This window comes from Tupaia chinensis, unplaced genomic scaffold (genome assembly GCF_000334495.1).
Source record: "Tupaia chinensis unplaced genomic scaffold, TupChi_1.0 Scaffold000292_1, whole genome shotgun sequence".
Lineage (NCBI taxonomy): Eukaryota > Metazoa > Chordata > Mammalia > Scandentia > Tupaiidae > Tupaia > Tupaia belangeri.
Genome location: NW_006159777.1, coordinates 3,964,789 through 3,981,906, shown reverse-complemented (window position 1 = coordinate 3,981,906; position 17,118 = coordinate 3,964,789). Strand labels below are relative to the sequence as shown.

Here is a 17,118-nt window from a genome sequence, read left to right as displayed (position 1 = left end):
GGGACACCTCTGTGGCTTGGGAGCAGTGTGCGTGCACCTAGTCCACCTCGCCTAACTCAGCCGAAGCCCAAACCATAATCCTCCTTTCAGTTTAGAATAGTGACATTTCCTTGCACAAAAAGCTCTGTTGCTGTTTTTAAATTAATTTTTATTTATTTATTTTACACGGGTGCTTTAGTGGAGTGAAATTCAGGTGAGAGCTGGCTTATACTCCCACCTCCCACCTCCTGAAAATGCCTCTCGAAGCTCCAGGCTCCCACCACCCCCTTTTACATGACCCTCGTTCCCGTCCTCCTTCAAGCCTCGCCCTGTCCAATCTTCCCAAAGCTCTCCTCCCCCCACCTCCCACTAAGGCCTTAACGTGGCTGTGGCAGGGGGGCCCGGGCCCCCGGGTGTGGGAACCCCCACCTGAGCTCTGGTCCATGGTATAAGACACAGCGAAGCGGACTTGGTTGACGTGTGTCTCCATCGTGCGCCCTGGTCAGCATGAAACCAGACACTGGGAGGGTGGCAGCCACTTGGCACTGAAGGGAAGCTCTCCGACCAAACCCTCGACGGAGGCAGAGACTCACCCTACGTCCTGTTTATCCAGGTTAGAGGGGCTCAGATGTGGCCTCAGGTTGGCTCAGGAGTTGTGGTTTTGCTCAGGTTTGGAGCTGAAAACTGAAAAACACAGGAACCTCAAGCCATTTTCCCAAAGCCTCCTAGTGAGTGGTGGGTTGAGGGGCCCGAGTCTCCCTCACAGCCGGCCTAGCTCCCTGACCACTAGACCACACAGTCCATGCGTAACGTGTACTCAGCAAACCTCAGACTCCAGGCCTGAAGAGACAGATTTTCCAAAAACAGAGCTCTCTTTGTGAACAATTCAGCAAAAATTCTCCTTCCAGCTGTGAGCTGGGATTCGCATTGCAAACGTTGGTGTTAATTAAAAACATCCACCTTCCGCGGTTTCCACAGGGCAAAGCACCTAGCAGGATGTGTCCCTAAGCACCCCTCTCCCACACACGGGTAAACCTGACTACCACCCGACTGCAGGGGACCTCAGACAGGCTCATCTGCAGTGCTCAGCCCCAGTGGAGGACGGGAAGGGCCCCCTGGCCACAGAGCACAGTGAGCAATGAGCATCGGTGTCAGGCACTCAGGACTCGCTGCAGTCACGTGTGGACCTGTGGGGTCTTTACAGGCCGTCTTCCCGTCACTCTTAGTCCTTGCAGACATGAACAAGTGAGGTGTGACAGAGCCATCTGATCAACAACCGCAGCCAGGCTGCTTCCCGAGAGCCACGAGGGTCCTCACTGAGAGACCTGCACCTGAGAGGGCCTGAGCGGGTGAGATCATTCTCTTCACGGGATCTTGGACACGGACGCCCACAAGCCAGGCATGAGTTTAAGCCACCGGGCCCGGGACGAGAACCACAGTCGACTACATGGGAGTCCAGCAACGTAGCCATTACACCAACTGGCGGCGCATGTGAGACCAGAGACAGAACCACCTTTCTGCGCTCGGCTCCAGTCGGGTAGTTCGTCCTGCTGTTCACACACCATCCGGACCGGAAAGAATCAAGCCAAGCCACATGGATATGAATGAATTTCTTTGTTTTAATTTCACACAGTTTAAAATACAATATGAAATTAGGCTACAGTATATAAAAACTTCCCAGAAAAATGATGTGCCAGCATCAGCCAGTAAAATAACAAACAAAAATCCCCCTGTAAGAAATATTTTTGCATTTTTTAAAAAAACACAACACTTACATCGCTACATCTCTAAGCTACCTCAGTTCTGATTTTTAAAAAGCACCTGCTTTTCCTTTTTTTTTTTTTATCTTGCTTTTAAATTTTCGGCTTTTAAAAAATATAAATTATATGAAAATACAAGTTGAAAATAGTCAAACACAATATAACATCTTTTCACCCCTGTATTTCTCAGCTTTTTTTAAAAAAAAGTATTCTTAAAAAAAAAGTTCAATAACTGAGGCAGTATTCCTGATAGAGATCATTTCATTTTCATATATATATTTTATATATGCACATGGATACATATATTTGTGGTTCCTTGAAATGTCTTTGGAATGTGGGTCCAAGGTGAACACATTTATATAGACCCCGAAGAGCAAGCGACACGCGCAGCACGGCTGGACGAGAGAGGTTCTCACCGTGAAGGGTAGGCAGGTTAATGCTCGAAAACCCAGAGTGTTCGCCTCCAAAGTGAGGGAAGCACATCTGATCTGTGGGTGCGACCTCCAACCCCATGGCCACAAAATCGGGCCCCCACAGGGAAGGCCCTCCCTCGAACGGAAAAGGGAATGGATGTCACTCTGACCCCGGGAGCCAAAGCCCACACGGGTCAAGGCATCTCCAGAACGAGGAGTCCACCCGCTAGACCAGATCTGCTGTCCCTCCTCTGAAGTTACGATGTGTTTTTAAAAGCATGAATGCAACAATCCTGCTGCATTTCCAGTGTATAAACCACCCACCACTCTTCCTGGGATGATCTCTGGCCTCTGGACACACAGAAAAGGCGTCTGACCAGATCAAAGGAGCGTCTTAACGCACACAAGGTCTGAAGGCCAGACCATGGCGGACCTAGAGAGAAAGGGGAGCTCGGCCAAGCCGCCGAGGACGCCAGGAGGCACTCCTCCCGTCTCATCTGCTACAGGAGCGGCAGGAGCCAGGTGCACAAGAGGGAGCTGCAGCCTCGGTTTCCGAGGAAAAGTCTCCGACTTAAGCGAGTTCATGTCTGGTGCAAAGCTCAAGCAACAGCCAATCGCGGCCTTGGCTCTCCTCTCAAAAACTAAGCGAGACTTAACTAGAAGACCAGGTTCTATTTTAGCTGCGGTCTTTCATGTCTGCACACACACGCACACGCACACACACAAGCACGCACACACACAAGCCCGTGGCAGTGCCCACACCAGATCACGTAATCTAAGAAAACAACGAAGTCCAAGCAGCCCCGCCTAGCGCTCCCTGAGCAGCTCAGTAAGTATGCGGAGAGCTTTGTTAAGGCAAGATGAAATGCACAGCTGAGATCACTCCACCTGCTCAGAGCGAGAACACAGGCGAGACCCGGAGCTGTGTTCCTGATATCCCGGGTTGGCCCGAGGGTCTGGGAGGCTCACCACAAGGTGGGTGTGACTTCCAGGTCCCCAGCTCAACCCCGTCAGGGCCAGCGAGAGGAGCCCACCTGGAATGTTTCTTCTCTATCTCGCCCAAGTCTGCGAGAACGCTGCTCCCAGTCTTCCTCTGACCCAGGCTTTGACCCAGGGTGAGGGCTTATCATTGCTCAAAGCGCTTCTCCTCGCTAGGGAGATGGTTCCCCTTCCAAAGCCCCATTTTCAGATTCTCTCTCACAACTGGCAGACAGGTAACTACCTTCAGCTCACACTCTAGTCTTGTGGGTCCCCTCATCTGCGTCCCTCGAGCTCCTTCCTCTTGTCTCCAAGTCCTCCCTGTCTCCTGCAATGAACCTTCACTTACCCCGTGCCTAGACCCTGGACCCAGGCATGAGGCCTGACCACGGTCTGCTCCTCCCTTTGTATACACGGGCCCGCCTGCCGCCTACCCCATGAGCCTACTCTTCAAAGGAAAGCCCTGATTTCTCTTCCCAAAGACAGCTATGTCACATTTTGCTGAAGTGCTCTCTTAATTTCCATCACGCCTAAGACCCAGAAAGTCTAAGCAACTCGACTTGTGCCTCTGAAGTGAAGCTGCACAACCTTGCTACCAACAGCGGGAGAAAAAGGAGCCGTGAGGGATGCCGGAGGAGCGGACGTCAAAGGGGGATGGAGAGGTGTTAGTTTGGAACGACATGAACTCAGGACTCAGTCCAGAAGCCCTGCAGGTACAGCTTTTATCCGGGTCTCTGTGTTCAGCAGAGCGCTGTTATAAAAAACGAGGCCGGGCTTCCTCTTTCACTTCCTCATGGCGTCAGCAGGGCTGCCATGTTCCGTAGTCAGGGCCGCAAATACATCGGGTTTCCTAGTTCTGCATTCAGTCCCAGCCCCGAGAGCCCACTAGGGCAGAAAGGGAAAGGCTGCGATGACGACGTTAAGGTAGACGACCTTCACACGCAGCCGCCGGGACTTGGTCAGCGCCGGGATTTCCTTCCCATGGGAGTCGCACGCAGCTGGGATCCCTGGTCTCGGTGACAGCACGGTGCTTTTCCAGTGGGGTCTATATAAACAGTCCTTCTCCTGTGTCAGAATCCTCAGCCGGCAAATAAAAACAGACCTGCGAGATACCGCAGTACTGAGACCACCTTAGAGCTCAAGACGATTTTTAAGGAAAAAAAATACTGGCACAAAATTGAATAAAATAAAATGGTAACACAAGACGGCTTGGGCCCTCCCCACTGAAGTGGATCTTAGTCTCGAAAGCAGAGGGAAAGGTGAGTTCTCTGTCTCTAGGACAGCCCCACTGGAACCCTGCATCCCACCCCTTCTTTTATGCCCTCCCAGAACTAAAAGCAAAAGCAAATGAATTGCCTGTCGTCGGTCTCAGGACTCGGTGCGACAACCGCCCTGGCTAGCGGGTCTATAACTCAAGACATGTTTCTCATGGGTGGGGTTTTTAAAAAGAGGCTGGGCACATTAGTCTCTTCCTCCCCTCAGCCAGCTCCTCGGGCTGCTAAGACCCTTCTCTCCCTCCCGACGATTCCCTCCAGAATGCCTGTCCCACCCACCCTCCAGTTTCACCTTCCTACTTCCACGGCGCACCATCGATTACAGCTGCAGCTCACTGAGCTCCCACCCCTGAATGTGAAAAAGAAAAGAGTCTGGAAAATAAAAAGTACAAGAACAACGAAGAGTTCGACCGACGCGGCTGTTCTTCGAAAGGCCTCCCCAGGTCCCGCGCCCCACGCCCATCACTCGTCGGCGTCCGGCTTGACGTCCAGCATGGCGTGGAGCTCCTCCGGGGTGTAGCCCAGTAGGCTCTGCAGGTCGCACACGAAGCGGTACACGTAGCGCTTCCCCGCCGTCTTGTGGATGATGTTCTTGTCGTAATAGTAGCGCAGCCCACGGCTCAGCTTCTCGTAATTCATCTTAGGCTTGTTTTTCCTCTTTCCCCATCTCCTGGCCACCTAAAGGAGGGAGCCAGAGAAGTAAAGAGCTGAAGCGTGGCCACACAGACGCGTCCCACGTCCCACCCCGTCGGGTGGCCCCGGCTGTTCGAGCCAGAAGATTCGCGACTCCTATACGAACACAGGGAATTTTCCTGGACTGTCTTTTCTGAGGTCCATTCTTCAAGGTGGGGCAGGGAGAGGGGTCAGGTTGAGCCTTGACGTGGATGGAAACACAGTGACCCTGAATGCCTACGTGACAGAGCTAAAATGTTTGATTTGGGGAAAGGAAAGCAAGACAGAAAAGCCTGCACTGCCCAGACCCCCCTTCGCACATCTTGGCAGCTGTCCTGGGTTTGGAGGTGATCGTGTGAGCGGGGAGTGGGCAGGCCGCCATGCTGCAGCCACACCTGCCCGTTCCAGCACGACGCTTTTTCCCGTGTCAGGGCACACATATGCCCTCATGCCTGCCAGGACAGAGCCGTGGTCTCTCTTACTCATTGTTTTATCATCAGGATAGCGCATGGCACAGAGTGGCCGCTCAGTAAGCATTTGTGAAAGGAAAGCCTGGGTGAAGGAGCATGTCGTGCCCGTCTCCCAAGGCCTCTCCACCTGCCTGGCCCTGCATTCACAGAGCCCTGAGGCCAAGCCAGACGAGGCGGCTGGATCGCGGGCTCCGTGAGCACGCAGGGAACGGTGATGTCCCTGTCCCAGATGCGGGAGCAGAGGCTCAGTCTGGCTGCACGGCTGGCTCGAGGTCACTCAAGTCCAAGTGCAGAGTGGGACCTCCCGCCCCTCCGCCCAGGCCCACAGGGCCCCTCGCCCAGGGCTCTCTCCGATGCTGCTCGTCCACACAGCGATCCCAAGGTGCTCCCTGCTTACCTCGTCTGGGTCGGAGAGCTTGAATTCCCAGCCGTCTCCTGTCCAGCTGATAAAAGACTGACAGGATTTATCAGTGAGTAATTCCAGAAGAAACTGCCACAGCTGGATGGGGCCGCTGCCTGGAAACACAGCCGTGGTGAGTCATTACGCCCCTCTGCTCAGCAGAGCACCCCGCCCGCCTCTGCCTGCCCCTCTCCTGGAGAAAGTGCCGGCCCACCGAGCACAAACGCCCGGGGAAATGTCCCAGGCTTGAGCAGACGGAGCAGGGAAGGGCTGCTTCCCAAAGCGAAACAGCACGCACGCGGGCAAGGCGACTGCCGTGCCGACTCCGGAGTCGGTCCACGCGTGTGGCCAAGCACACTCGAGGAAGCGGACATGGGTCAGGCTTCTGGACAGTCTACGGCGGCCTCATGTCTCGTGTCTTCTAAAACTACACGGCCCTTCGCCGTAAGAGGTAGGAAAGATGCCGACCGAGGACCGCCCCAGTTCCGATCAGAGGCCTGGGCCCTGGGCGTCCTCTACGCGGGAGCTCTGGCTCTGGTTCGCCACGAGGCTTAGCACCCTCTAGTCCTTTGAGGAGGGAACAGACGTTGGGTCCTTGCAGTCAGGATGTCCCTCTCTACCACCACCCGCGCTCCCAGGCCACTCCCAGGACAACACCGTCCATGTGGGAGGAAACCGGAGACGAGGCAAAGGCAGCCTCCAGAGCTGTTCTCGGCTTCAGCAGCTTCTGACCAACACACTGCTCTCTGTCCTGGCTCCTGGCTTTGCGGGGCGTAGCTCCCGAAGGCCCGGGATGGCAGCCGTTCTCTGGACTCTCTGCAAAGGCTCTGTCCCGCGATTCCCCCCCCCGGGGTCTCTTTCTATTCTGAGGGGACAAAGCCGCCAGGGATCCCTACTGTGTGTATGGGCGTGGCTGCGTGGATAAGTATGGGTTCAAAGTCGCTGCTTCCAAAGTGTCTACACCATTGCCTTACAACACGATCTCATAAACCATCCAGGTAGAGCGGGGCTTGGAAGATAGCAATGAAATCTGATTGTTCGAGCTCAGCTGAGAACACTAGACTTTCTAGGGAGCCAGTCTTCAACCTGAGTTCAGATCTGGTCCAAAGAAAACAGATCCAATAGAAAACAAGGTTTAATTCCTTCTCAGTTTAAAATAGAGCCATCCTTTATGATGGTAAGAGTCAGCTCTGTTATATTCTGGAGTTTTACCAGGCGCGTTTGGCCACCTCATTTCACTTCCCCCGAGACCCCACCTGGCCCTGTGCGTGAGTGAGGCTCAAGTGGTCTCGCTGTTTCCATCCCATGGGGCAGAAAAGGAGCTCAGAGAGATAACGCAGCTTTGCTCCACGGCACAGCCACGAACGGTGTGGCCGGCTCTAGCGCCCGAGCCCCTGGACCCTGCAGGGATGCCATTCACAGAACCTGCTGTTGACCGGCGTTGCCGTTGAGCTGCTAAGGGCCCAGGCCTACATCCGCATGGTGGTTTCCAGGGCCCCACCTCAGCACAGCCCAAGCTAAGCACGGACAATGTGACCGCTCCACTGCACCTTCCCAAGAACTCACCTTTTGCTCCTAAAACACTCTTGTAAGAAACACCTTATACACATTTCAGAGTGAAATGATTCAGCAAATGCCTATCAAAGAAGACAGCCTAGAGGGCGGTGCTGAGAATCCTTAACCTCCTCTGCTTTCTGCTTTTTGTTAAAGCTGTCTCGCACCTAACTTAGACCCACTGCTCGGCGTGTGTGCGTGCGTGCCCAAGTCCTGACGAGATGGAGAAATGAAGTGACCATGCCCATTAGAGCATCCGTCCTCTCTCTCTGTCTCTGTCTCTGGTGAGTGCATGCATCCGCTGGCAACAAAAAATGTACCAGCAAGAGCCCTTGTGACAGGGCAACAGGACCTGCCACAAGAGAAGGGGAGCCCAGAACCCCGAAGCTGTGTGACAAGCCTTTCCTGGACTCGGATGACATGAGAGAGGGGCGGGCAGAGAGCTCTCAGCCCTGACAGGGCAGCAATGACTTCCCGGACACCGACTGCACCTGACGCGGGGGTGATGCTCTAGAGCCATCCCATTCCTCCCTCTGAGAGCTCCGTGGGGTGGTGCTGTCCCCACCACAGTGGGCCTCCACCTCTCTATAGCCGAAGAACCAGACAGAACGGCCATCTGCCTCATGCAGGGCCACCTGGATCAGAAGCGAGTACTCGGGCAGACCCCGGCGGTCGCATGCTCCATCTCAGCACGACATTGCCCTTGGACGGGCCCAAGCCCAAGGGCCGCTCTAAACAGACCACCTGCTGCAGCCCACCAAGGGGCAACCAGCTTCTAAGACCACCTCCTCCTCTTCCTCACTTCACGGCAGCCGCAGGGCACCAGATGGCCGGGGTCCTCCCGACCCTGACCACTAGCAGCCATGGTGCCCAGAGATGGTGCTGCAGACAGTGAGTCAGCCCCCTGGAAGCTCATAAATGACACGCTGGCGATTTCTCCCTTCCTGCTATTTACCTGAGCACCTCCCCCACCTGTTCATCTTGCAGCCTCTTGGACAGAAGGGGATTAATGCCTGAGCTGAGGAAATGGACCGCCAGACCGGGCCCTTCTAGGGAAGTCCTCGTCACTGCCAGAGCAGCAGGCACCTCTGCAGCACATCCTGGGGTGCGGGCGGGCCCAGGAGCACAGCTGCCACCTGCCCTGGCACCTCAGCGGGTAGTGAGGGGGCTTCAGCACATGTGAGGGACCCTCGGACAGATGGCTCACACTTGCCCTTCCCTGAAGTGCTGGTCCCCGTGGAACCATCGAATGGCTGCAGGCTGCACGCACCTGGGTCCAGCCCTGCCCAGGTGTGTCTGACCCCGACTCTGACCCAGGCGTCTGCATGTATGCCAGGGGCAGGGGGAGTCCTCGCCCTCGACTTTCTGTGCTCACTGCAAGCTTTCCTCGGTTTGAAAGGAAGGGAAGAATGTTAAATTCCGACACTGGGACCCAGGTCCTGGGAGCAGCACTGACTGTCTCCCATGTATGCCTAAAAGAAGAAGGGGGCAGGCAGGAAAAGGGGTGCCTAGAGACAGTGCAGGAACCCCAGCAGCAGAAGTATCCCCAGCCAGCTTCCCAGCAGGGCACTTCAGAGAGTTTGTGAAAAATGGAACTAAAGTGCAAGCTTACTTTGGTGCAAGACATTCTGAAATCCACGCAGGCTGTTGACCACGTGCGTTCTCCGTGAGCTTTCTGAAGGCCCGCCTCCAACACAGGACAGTCACCAAAGCGTGACGTCAGCACAGCCCCAGTCCCGGATTTCACAGAGGCAGCCTGCGAGTCCCCCTGCTGACCTGCACATTCCAGAAAGCCCACGCTGCACGGGAGAAGCCTGCGGACCTTCCCTTTGACCTGCACACGGAACGCCCACACCGTACCACAAGAGAAGCCTGTGGGGCCTCTGGAAGCTTCTCTCCGCACCTTTTCACTAACGCCTCAACTGCCTTCTCTTATGGGGGCAACAGATACAGGAAGGGCCCAGAACCTTCACCCAGAAGAAACGCCGGCTAGGGCAGGAGCCTGAGGCGGAGGCTGCTCCACGCCACAGCACAGATGGCTGGACACAGCCCGCTCTGCGCCTCCCCACCCAGCCTGCCCCAGCCACTGCCCAAACAGACTGCGGGCCCAGTGACCTTCGTCCCCGGGAGCAGAGAGTGGTACTAAGAATAGCCGGGCGTGGGAAGGGGGAGCTCACATGCCATGTAGTCACAATGGTGTCCCTGTCCGGGGCAGGCGGTCAACAGCACCCTTCTCCAGGCTGCCCCGTGTCACACGTCAGGAATCCGGTGGCATCACTGAGAAACTATGCTTCTCAAGTCGCGGCTCCGCGCCACAGCAACAGAGGGGCCCTGTTCCCAGGAGGTCTCTTTCCAAAGCCTGCCAGGGGGAGGCACCCACACACACCCACCGCCCCGTCTCGCCGAGCCCCACCCCGCCGTCTGCCCCCCGCCCGTGGCCCTCCCAATGCGCAGGGCATTTCCTCCTCATGCTTTGTTCTTCTCAGCCTCTGGGTGAGAGGGACTCCAGCTGGAGCCCTGCGGGGGGTCCCAGGCCAGCAGGACGCCCTCCTCCAAGGGACCCTCAAGGCCCTCTCACCTATGGCAGTAATCTCAATGTTCTGGCAAGGTAAAGTTTCCAGTAACTTCCTGCCTTCCCACCTGCATGGCCATATCCTAAGTCCCTTCTCATCTGCAACAGCGAGGCTGCCGTCCAGCTCACAGAGAGCTGCTTAACCACCCCTGCTTCCTTGTCCCCACTCAGGCTGAGAACTACACAACTGCAGCCCACGGCAGGGGGCGGGACTCGACCCCGGTGAGAGCCCCAGAGCTGCTCGGGCCCTGCCGGCCCATCAACACCGTTCTCGCTTTCCAGGCCAAGGGCCCGCCTGCCTGTGGTGCTGGCCTCGAGGCTGGGTCACAGGGTTCTGGATGAGATGGTTTTCCTTCTACTCCTTCCTCATTTCTGCTTTAGCCACAAGGGCTCACTCTGTCGCCTGGGCCCCGGTGAGCAGCTACGGCGAGGGGGTGGCTCCATGCAGGTGGACACCGACCGTGCCTTGTCACCCTGATGGTCTCAGTGCCAAGCCGAGAGCCCACCGTCGGCAGGCTCAGTAAACAGTACTGAATGATATCACTAAGCCGCCGCCTCTGAAGACAGGCAGTGGGACTGAAGTCACCCCAACAATATGGGTGACTCCCAGCTATGTGTCATCAACATGCTCCCCAAAATAAACATGACCACACCTCTGTCCTTTGGGGGTTCATCTGCTGCTCTGAGGAGCTAATCTTTAGCTCCTCTCTAAAAGTCAAATACCCCACACGGGCAGGACACCATGTTAATTTTAACCTATGAAACTCTCATGGTTGGTCACCCTTGCAGCAGGGCTGGCTCTGCCCCGACAGCACACATCTGGCAGGTGGCCCTCAGCACAGAGATGAGGCCGGCAGGTCCCGCCCTCCCAGCCAGGTGTCTCTACCCACAGCTGAACGACCAGGGCAAAAACAGAACCCTCGAATCCAGAAATGACCCATCTGTTCACAAGTGTCTCTTCTCACTTGACGAGAGGGGTACCCACCCCAAAGTCTGTGTGTCACCCCTTCTGAATATATTCATGAACTATTCATGTCAAGACCTTTCTGAATATATTCATGAACTATTCCAAAACCTATCTCCATGAAGTCCTTTTGAAGTGGAGTTCAATGATCAATTGAACAGAACCATCCTGGTGGCTCTTGCCTCTGGACCAGACTCGCCTGGAAGCTACACGAGCATTCCTGAGGGTAAACCACTCCCCAGGCAGCCCTCTGGACCTCTGGACGGCTGTGGCTGCCGGCGAGGCACTGGAAGGGCTGTTGAAAGAAATGTCAGCAGAGGTGCTTAGTGTTCCTGCCCAGCTTTGTGCCACAGGGGCCACCTCCCATGTCTTCTGAGTCACCCGTCCTTTGGCCCCACCAAGACCCCCCTCTTCTCCAGCACGATCCGTGTCCCCTACCTTCCCTGCCAGCAGTGCCCTGGCTTCCTGGACCATGCAGAGCCAGTTTTGTCCCTGAGCACACTCCTGCATGGAGGACCAGTGCCTCGGGGCAGGGATGGGGGCTTCCAGGTACCCACTCACAACACAATGTGAGAACAGGATGACAATAGCTTCATTAACTGCTACTTACTTACTGCAGAGATGCCCAGTCTCCAGCACTGAAAACAAGTTAGAAAGCAGCTTTCAAATCAATTACTCTGTCAAGTGCGTATCTCTGACATGTTAGACTTAAAAAAAAGGAAGACACATTTAAAAAACCATTTTTTTAACTGTCACACACACACACACACACAAACACACACACACCCATGGAAGAGCCACAAATGGAAAATCAAGTATCTAGACCCTGGCCTCAGTGCTGTGCATTCTTAAAAACTCTTGTAAACTCTGGGCTTTACTGCTCCCTTTCCTAAAAGGGAAATCTTGGCCCTGCTCCCCCGCCCCAGCTTTGCGGGGTGGGGGTGGGGTGTAAATTAAGTTCTTATTATGCAAAAAGAAAGAGAGAGACTCAAGAGGTTACCCTATTACAGAACAGTTTGGGAGTAATAGAAAATGCAAACTGAAGAAGAATAAAACAACGGAAAAAAATTTTAATACAATTTTCAAGTAGCAACAAGGAAAAATTAATTTTCATAAGATTTTCCAATAGAGTCAAGGAAAAATAAATTTTCATAAATTAAAAGCAGTCAATAAAATTTCATTAGTGTTCCAAGAATTAAATCAACTTTTTACATGGCAAATGTGAAAAAGCAGAAACTGGGTGGTTAGAAAAAAAACGTTCAAGTATGGAAATGTAACATTTTCAAATATTTTAAATGAGAATCATCATTCCAGACCACTGAAGGTTAGGGATTCCTCCCATGCAAAGTAGACAGGCATAAGAAGAAAGGCAGATGAAACTGCTTTGCAAGTGAAAGCAACACAGGCATGCCAGCTTGGGGAAATCCTGGCCACAGGGGAAGTCAGATCCTCCTCCCCTCTGAGCTCTTCCCCCTTACACGGGCTACCCTGCATCATGCAGGCGCCCCCTGCCCTTCACCAAGTCCTCTGTGGCCCAACTGGGAGGACAGCCAGAGGAAGGCCCAGCCAGGCTCCAGGGTGCCTGCCCTTAGCTGGCAAAGGCCGGTGGGGTCCCCACCCGGGACAGACTAGTGAGGCTCACCTGGCCAGTGGGCTTGGTCTGAGAGCAAGGCCATTACATGCTTTTAGCATCTGAAGGGAGGGCCTTTGTTTTTGCCCCAGCTTCGCACACCTGGTGTGTTCAGGCACGCATGTGTGAGGGCAGCGGTGGAGCAAGGAGGCTGTTTCTCTCAAACGCAGCTTCCTGTGAGCTGTAACCCACTGCACTGTCTAACCGTCTCGGACACAAACTTGGACAGTGAGGCCGGAGTCAGGAAGTGGGTTCCTCGGAGCATTTTCCTCCTGTGTCTTCTAGGGAACTGATTCTTTGAAGAAGTCATCAGAGACGGCTTAGGTCTGGAGCTAGAGGTCTGGGCTGAGAATTTCGTTTTTAACCAAATCAGTTCCTAAAGAAGATGACCTGCTACATAGCACACCAGAAGGAAGGAGGAGTTCACACCGGGGTCAGAGGGCAGGAAGGCACTTCTGCTCAGCAGGATTCTCGATTCACTCTCTGGGATTTATTTTACTCAAGGGGTAAAGTTTCCCTGCATATCCAGGAGGAGAGCTATCACAAGTTAGGCATACTAGGGTTTGTGCGGAGGTGAACTAAATCCTCAGTGATCATTTGCACACCAAATTGTTCAAGAGTTTATGCAGCACAGAAGTCCAGAACACCCCGTGTCAGGTCCTACAGGCAGATTGCAGAGAGCAGCAGGACAGAAATATTAACAATAGCATGGAGATACTGTTCTGCTAACAGGACGAGACGAGCTGACAGCACCCTCCCGACACCTTCAACCAAGGCAGAGCCTGGCCTTCAAAGGCCTCCCCGAGAACCTGGGTGCCTGTCAACACCCACAGACCTGTGCCCTGTAAGCCCCGAGTTTAAATTCTCACATCATCAGCCAGGAGAGCTCCCACTCCATGAACACCAGGCTCAGTTCTGGTCACCAACCTGCAGGGAGCAGAGGCCCCTCCTGGTCCAGCCACATGAACCGGTCAGTGCCGGTGAGTCTGTCCCCCCTGTGCTGCTCAGACCTCCTGCTGCAGCAAGTGGGGTTGACCAGCTCCCCCATGTCCACATGAGGCCTCGCTTCCTGGGGCTGCACCAACCTGAGAGGACACAGTGGGCAGGGCAGGGGGCAGCCTGGCCAAGCCCTCCGGGCACTGAGCTGTGGCTGGAGATGCTTCCTACTCAGACGCCTGCCACCCAGCGGGGCGCCGTCCGAACGCCCCCCCCACCACCACCCACCTTCCTGCCATCTCCTGGCTTCCTCCACCCCCAAGATGTGACACAACCAATCATGTCTTGGCATCTTGGTGTCCTCTTCCGGCAGATCCACACTAACAAGTTCCCGTCTTTCCTCCCCCAGGTCTGACGGTGTGCACGCTCTCATTTGCTGTGAGACTCTGGCTGGACCACCCCCCACAAGTGCTCCTTCCCCAGGGCTCTCGTTTGCTCATGGAAAGAACACATCTTCCTCCTGTGGCTCTTGGTGAAGGGTTAACGACCTTCACGTCTGTGCGAGAGGCTAGCACACGTACCCTCGGCCATGGGGAAGAAGCGGAATGACGTCAGTGACCTGATGTGGCATTAAATGTTCACTGCACCCCATGGCACTGCCAGCAGTTACTGGGCTTCCGTTAAGTCAAATATGTTGTCTGCAAGGAGCTGAGACGACACCGGACAGATAAGGGCTCCGGAGAATGCCGGAACAGCGAAGCCAGGGCACTCAGAGCAGCTCCTGCTCCCTGCCCTGTTCCGGCTTTCACACCCTCACGGAGGAATTCCCCCAACAGGCCTTGGAGATGGGGATGCTGTTGTCGCCATTTTGCAGATGAGAGGCCTGCGGCACAGAGCTCTCGGAGTACCCAAGGCCCCGCTCTTCATGCCTGCACGGCGTAGTGAGCTGAGGCGCGACCGTGTCACGGCCACCCTGCCTGTTCTGGACGTCAGGCTTCCCTGGGAAGGCATCCCCAGCCGCTCTCGGACGGAGGCTCCACACAAGCAGCTGCTGCCCACGGCTGGGAAAGCGGTTAGAGGGCACCAGCAGGCATCCTGGGCCTGCAGCGGGGTCTGTCCCAACAGGGGCCGGAGGTTCTCCAGGGCAGCAGGAAGGTGACGGGGCCTGTGTGGACGCCTCAGCAGCAGGGTGGCTGCGTTTTGCTCAATGGACACATTCTGCTTTGAATGGGTAACAATGCAGAAGGCCACAGTGCAGCCCACCATTCGCGGTGAGACCCAGAACATGAGGCCCAAGGACACCGAAGAGGCAGGGGGGCCGCGCCAGCACAGACGGGCCAGCCTGCGGGAGCCCTGCCACCTAAAACCCAGGCATCCGCTGGGCCTCAGGGAGCAGCAGACACCAGGGTTCGAGTCTTCTGTCCCAAAGGCGGCTCCCAGGTGTGACTGCCGCTGAATCCACACAGCCAGGTGTGGTCCTCGAAGACCACCGACAAAATCATGCACCTCCACTTTCCTCGGTTTTTCAGACATTGGGAAAGGCCAATAGTAAGGCCCAGCCCTCTCACCGTGTGGTCTCCCCCACCTAGCGGAGGGTGAAGAAAAGCAATCAGGATGCCGATCACAGCAGAGGCAGCAAAGCGCTCCACGGGTCACATGACCTGCGCTCCCTCCCACTCCAGCCCTTCCCGCAGCTTCCTCCCCTGCGTGCCACAGCACTCCTGGTCCCCGATCCCCATCAGCTTGTCACTGAGCAGCATACTCACTCATGCCTTCACTGGACCCCAAACCCACCCACACACCCCCTTAGGATCCACCAGCAACATGGCAGCCAGCGGGATCCTCCCAGCCGCAGGTGCGCGGCGGGCGCCCCGAGCACCTAGCTGGTTTCCTGTGCCCGCTAAGTGCGGGGTCTCCGAGTAGGGGAAGGAAGACTCTGTTCCCACCTTTCTCATTCCCCGGCCCTGTCCTCATTTCCAGGTGCTGCCCGAGGGGGCTCTGACTGTGACGGCTCCAGCCTCAGACTGTGATGGCTCCGGCTGGTCCGTGTGCCGGCCCAGCGCTGCCTGGCCCAAGGCTCTCAGTGAAGCCACTGACTTCCCCGACCTCTGTCAAAGGCGGCCACCACATGACATGGGCTCTGAGTTCCACGCTCACGCCAGCTAGCTGGTGCCACTCGGCTCCAGCCAGTTGGCAGGGTCTTAACGTCAAGGCGTTGACAGAGAGGCCATGTTCCCGAGCTCGGCCCAGCTCACACCCGTGCAAAGGGTCCGCGCTGCTCCGAACCGCCTGCGTCTCCGTAGCGCCCTGGCTCCCGGGCACCTCTCCCCTCTGTCCCCCTGCCCAGGCCCATACTAAGTCCCCTGAGTTGTCGTTTCTGCCCACACCCGCGGAGACCATGCTGCATCCCTGCTTCCCTCCAGAAACCTGACCTCAGGTGCTGCAGCCAGTCTGAGCTCACTCTGAACTGAAGGCTTGGAAGCACTTTCCTTGGCATCAGAGTTATTTTCAAGAACATGTTTTAACAGTAGCTTTGGGTTACTAATCCCTAAAGCCCAACTGGGAGCCAATGCCCAGGTTCGGGGCTTGGGCCGGGGCTTGTGCTGCTTGGCTGAGCACTGGCACTGTCTACCACCAGCTCTGTCGACCGCCATGTACCGGGGGAGAAAGATGCACGTCAGGCTGGAAGCGATCTGAACAGACCCCCTGGGGAACGTGGGGTTTCTTTCTCTACCAAGCTCAGCCCTTTTCTCATGATATCTCACACAAAAAACTATTTCCAAGGTGAGTTCCAGGTCGTCCCAAATGCAGCCTGAAGGAAACCGAAGAACCATCTACTTACAACCACACACGATAAAACACCATTTTATTGCCATTAGTGAATGGCTTTGGGCATAGCCTCTTTCAGGTACAGAAAATAAAGAGAAAGAGAGAATCGTTTTGTTCATAACTGCAACTCAAAGGGTGGAAATGCAGCTAACTGTCGCCAAGGCATAGCCCAGCATGCTCGGTAGCAAGCGCAGGAGTGACAGGAGCAGACCCCTCTGCCGTATTATCTGGCAGTCTGGAATGGGCGTCAACAAGGGTGACTAGAGGCCACCAGCTCTGGACCAAAGCCAAAGGCCAGCTCTGCAGCCCTCGGCGTACCACTCGCCCACACACAGAGTGTCGGACAGCAGGCAGACAAGGACCACACGCTCCACAGAGACACTGGGCTAGCCGCGGAGTGTCTTGTGCCTCTCATGGGAAAAGGTCCTGCACCCAGATGAGGCGTCTGGCCCCGCGGGTTCAGCTCAGGAGCTGCCTTCTGGGCAGGCCACAGGGGACACCACCTTGAACGTGTCGCTATCAATGCCTTGGTTTCAGCATCTAGCAAATGGGGCTGGAGGACAGACAGGCGTCTACACAGCAGTCTACACCCGCTGACGCTGAAAAGAGACGCCTGCGTCGCTCCAGGGTGCAAAAAGTGTCCTGCTCAGGTCGGTACGGCAGGACAACCCGCACCTTTTTTGGCGC

At 55.6% G+C, this 17,118-nt stretch overlaps 1 protein-coding gene across 5 annotated transcripts in view; it reads right to left on the bottom strand.

The window, feature by feature from the left end:
- Positions 1-1,578: 1,578 nt before the first annotated feature.
- Positions 1,579-17,118, bottom strand: part of ETS1 (ETS proto-oncogene 1, transcription factor) — a 134,479-nt gene continuing 118,939 nt past the window's right edge. For 4 of the 5 annotated variants that reach the window (XM_027772701.1, XM_006150645.3, XM_006150647.3 and 1 more), the window contains 2 exons: positions 5,944-6,062; positions 1,579-5,082 (listed from right to left, as the gene is read on the bottom strand). In XM_027772701.1, the coding sequence (XP_027628502.1) occupies positions 4,867-5,082; positions 5,944-6,062 (335 nt within the window). In that variant the 3' untranslated portion in view covers positions 1,579-4,866. The other variant, XM_027772700.1, reaches the window with a different exon arrangement.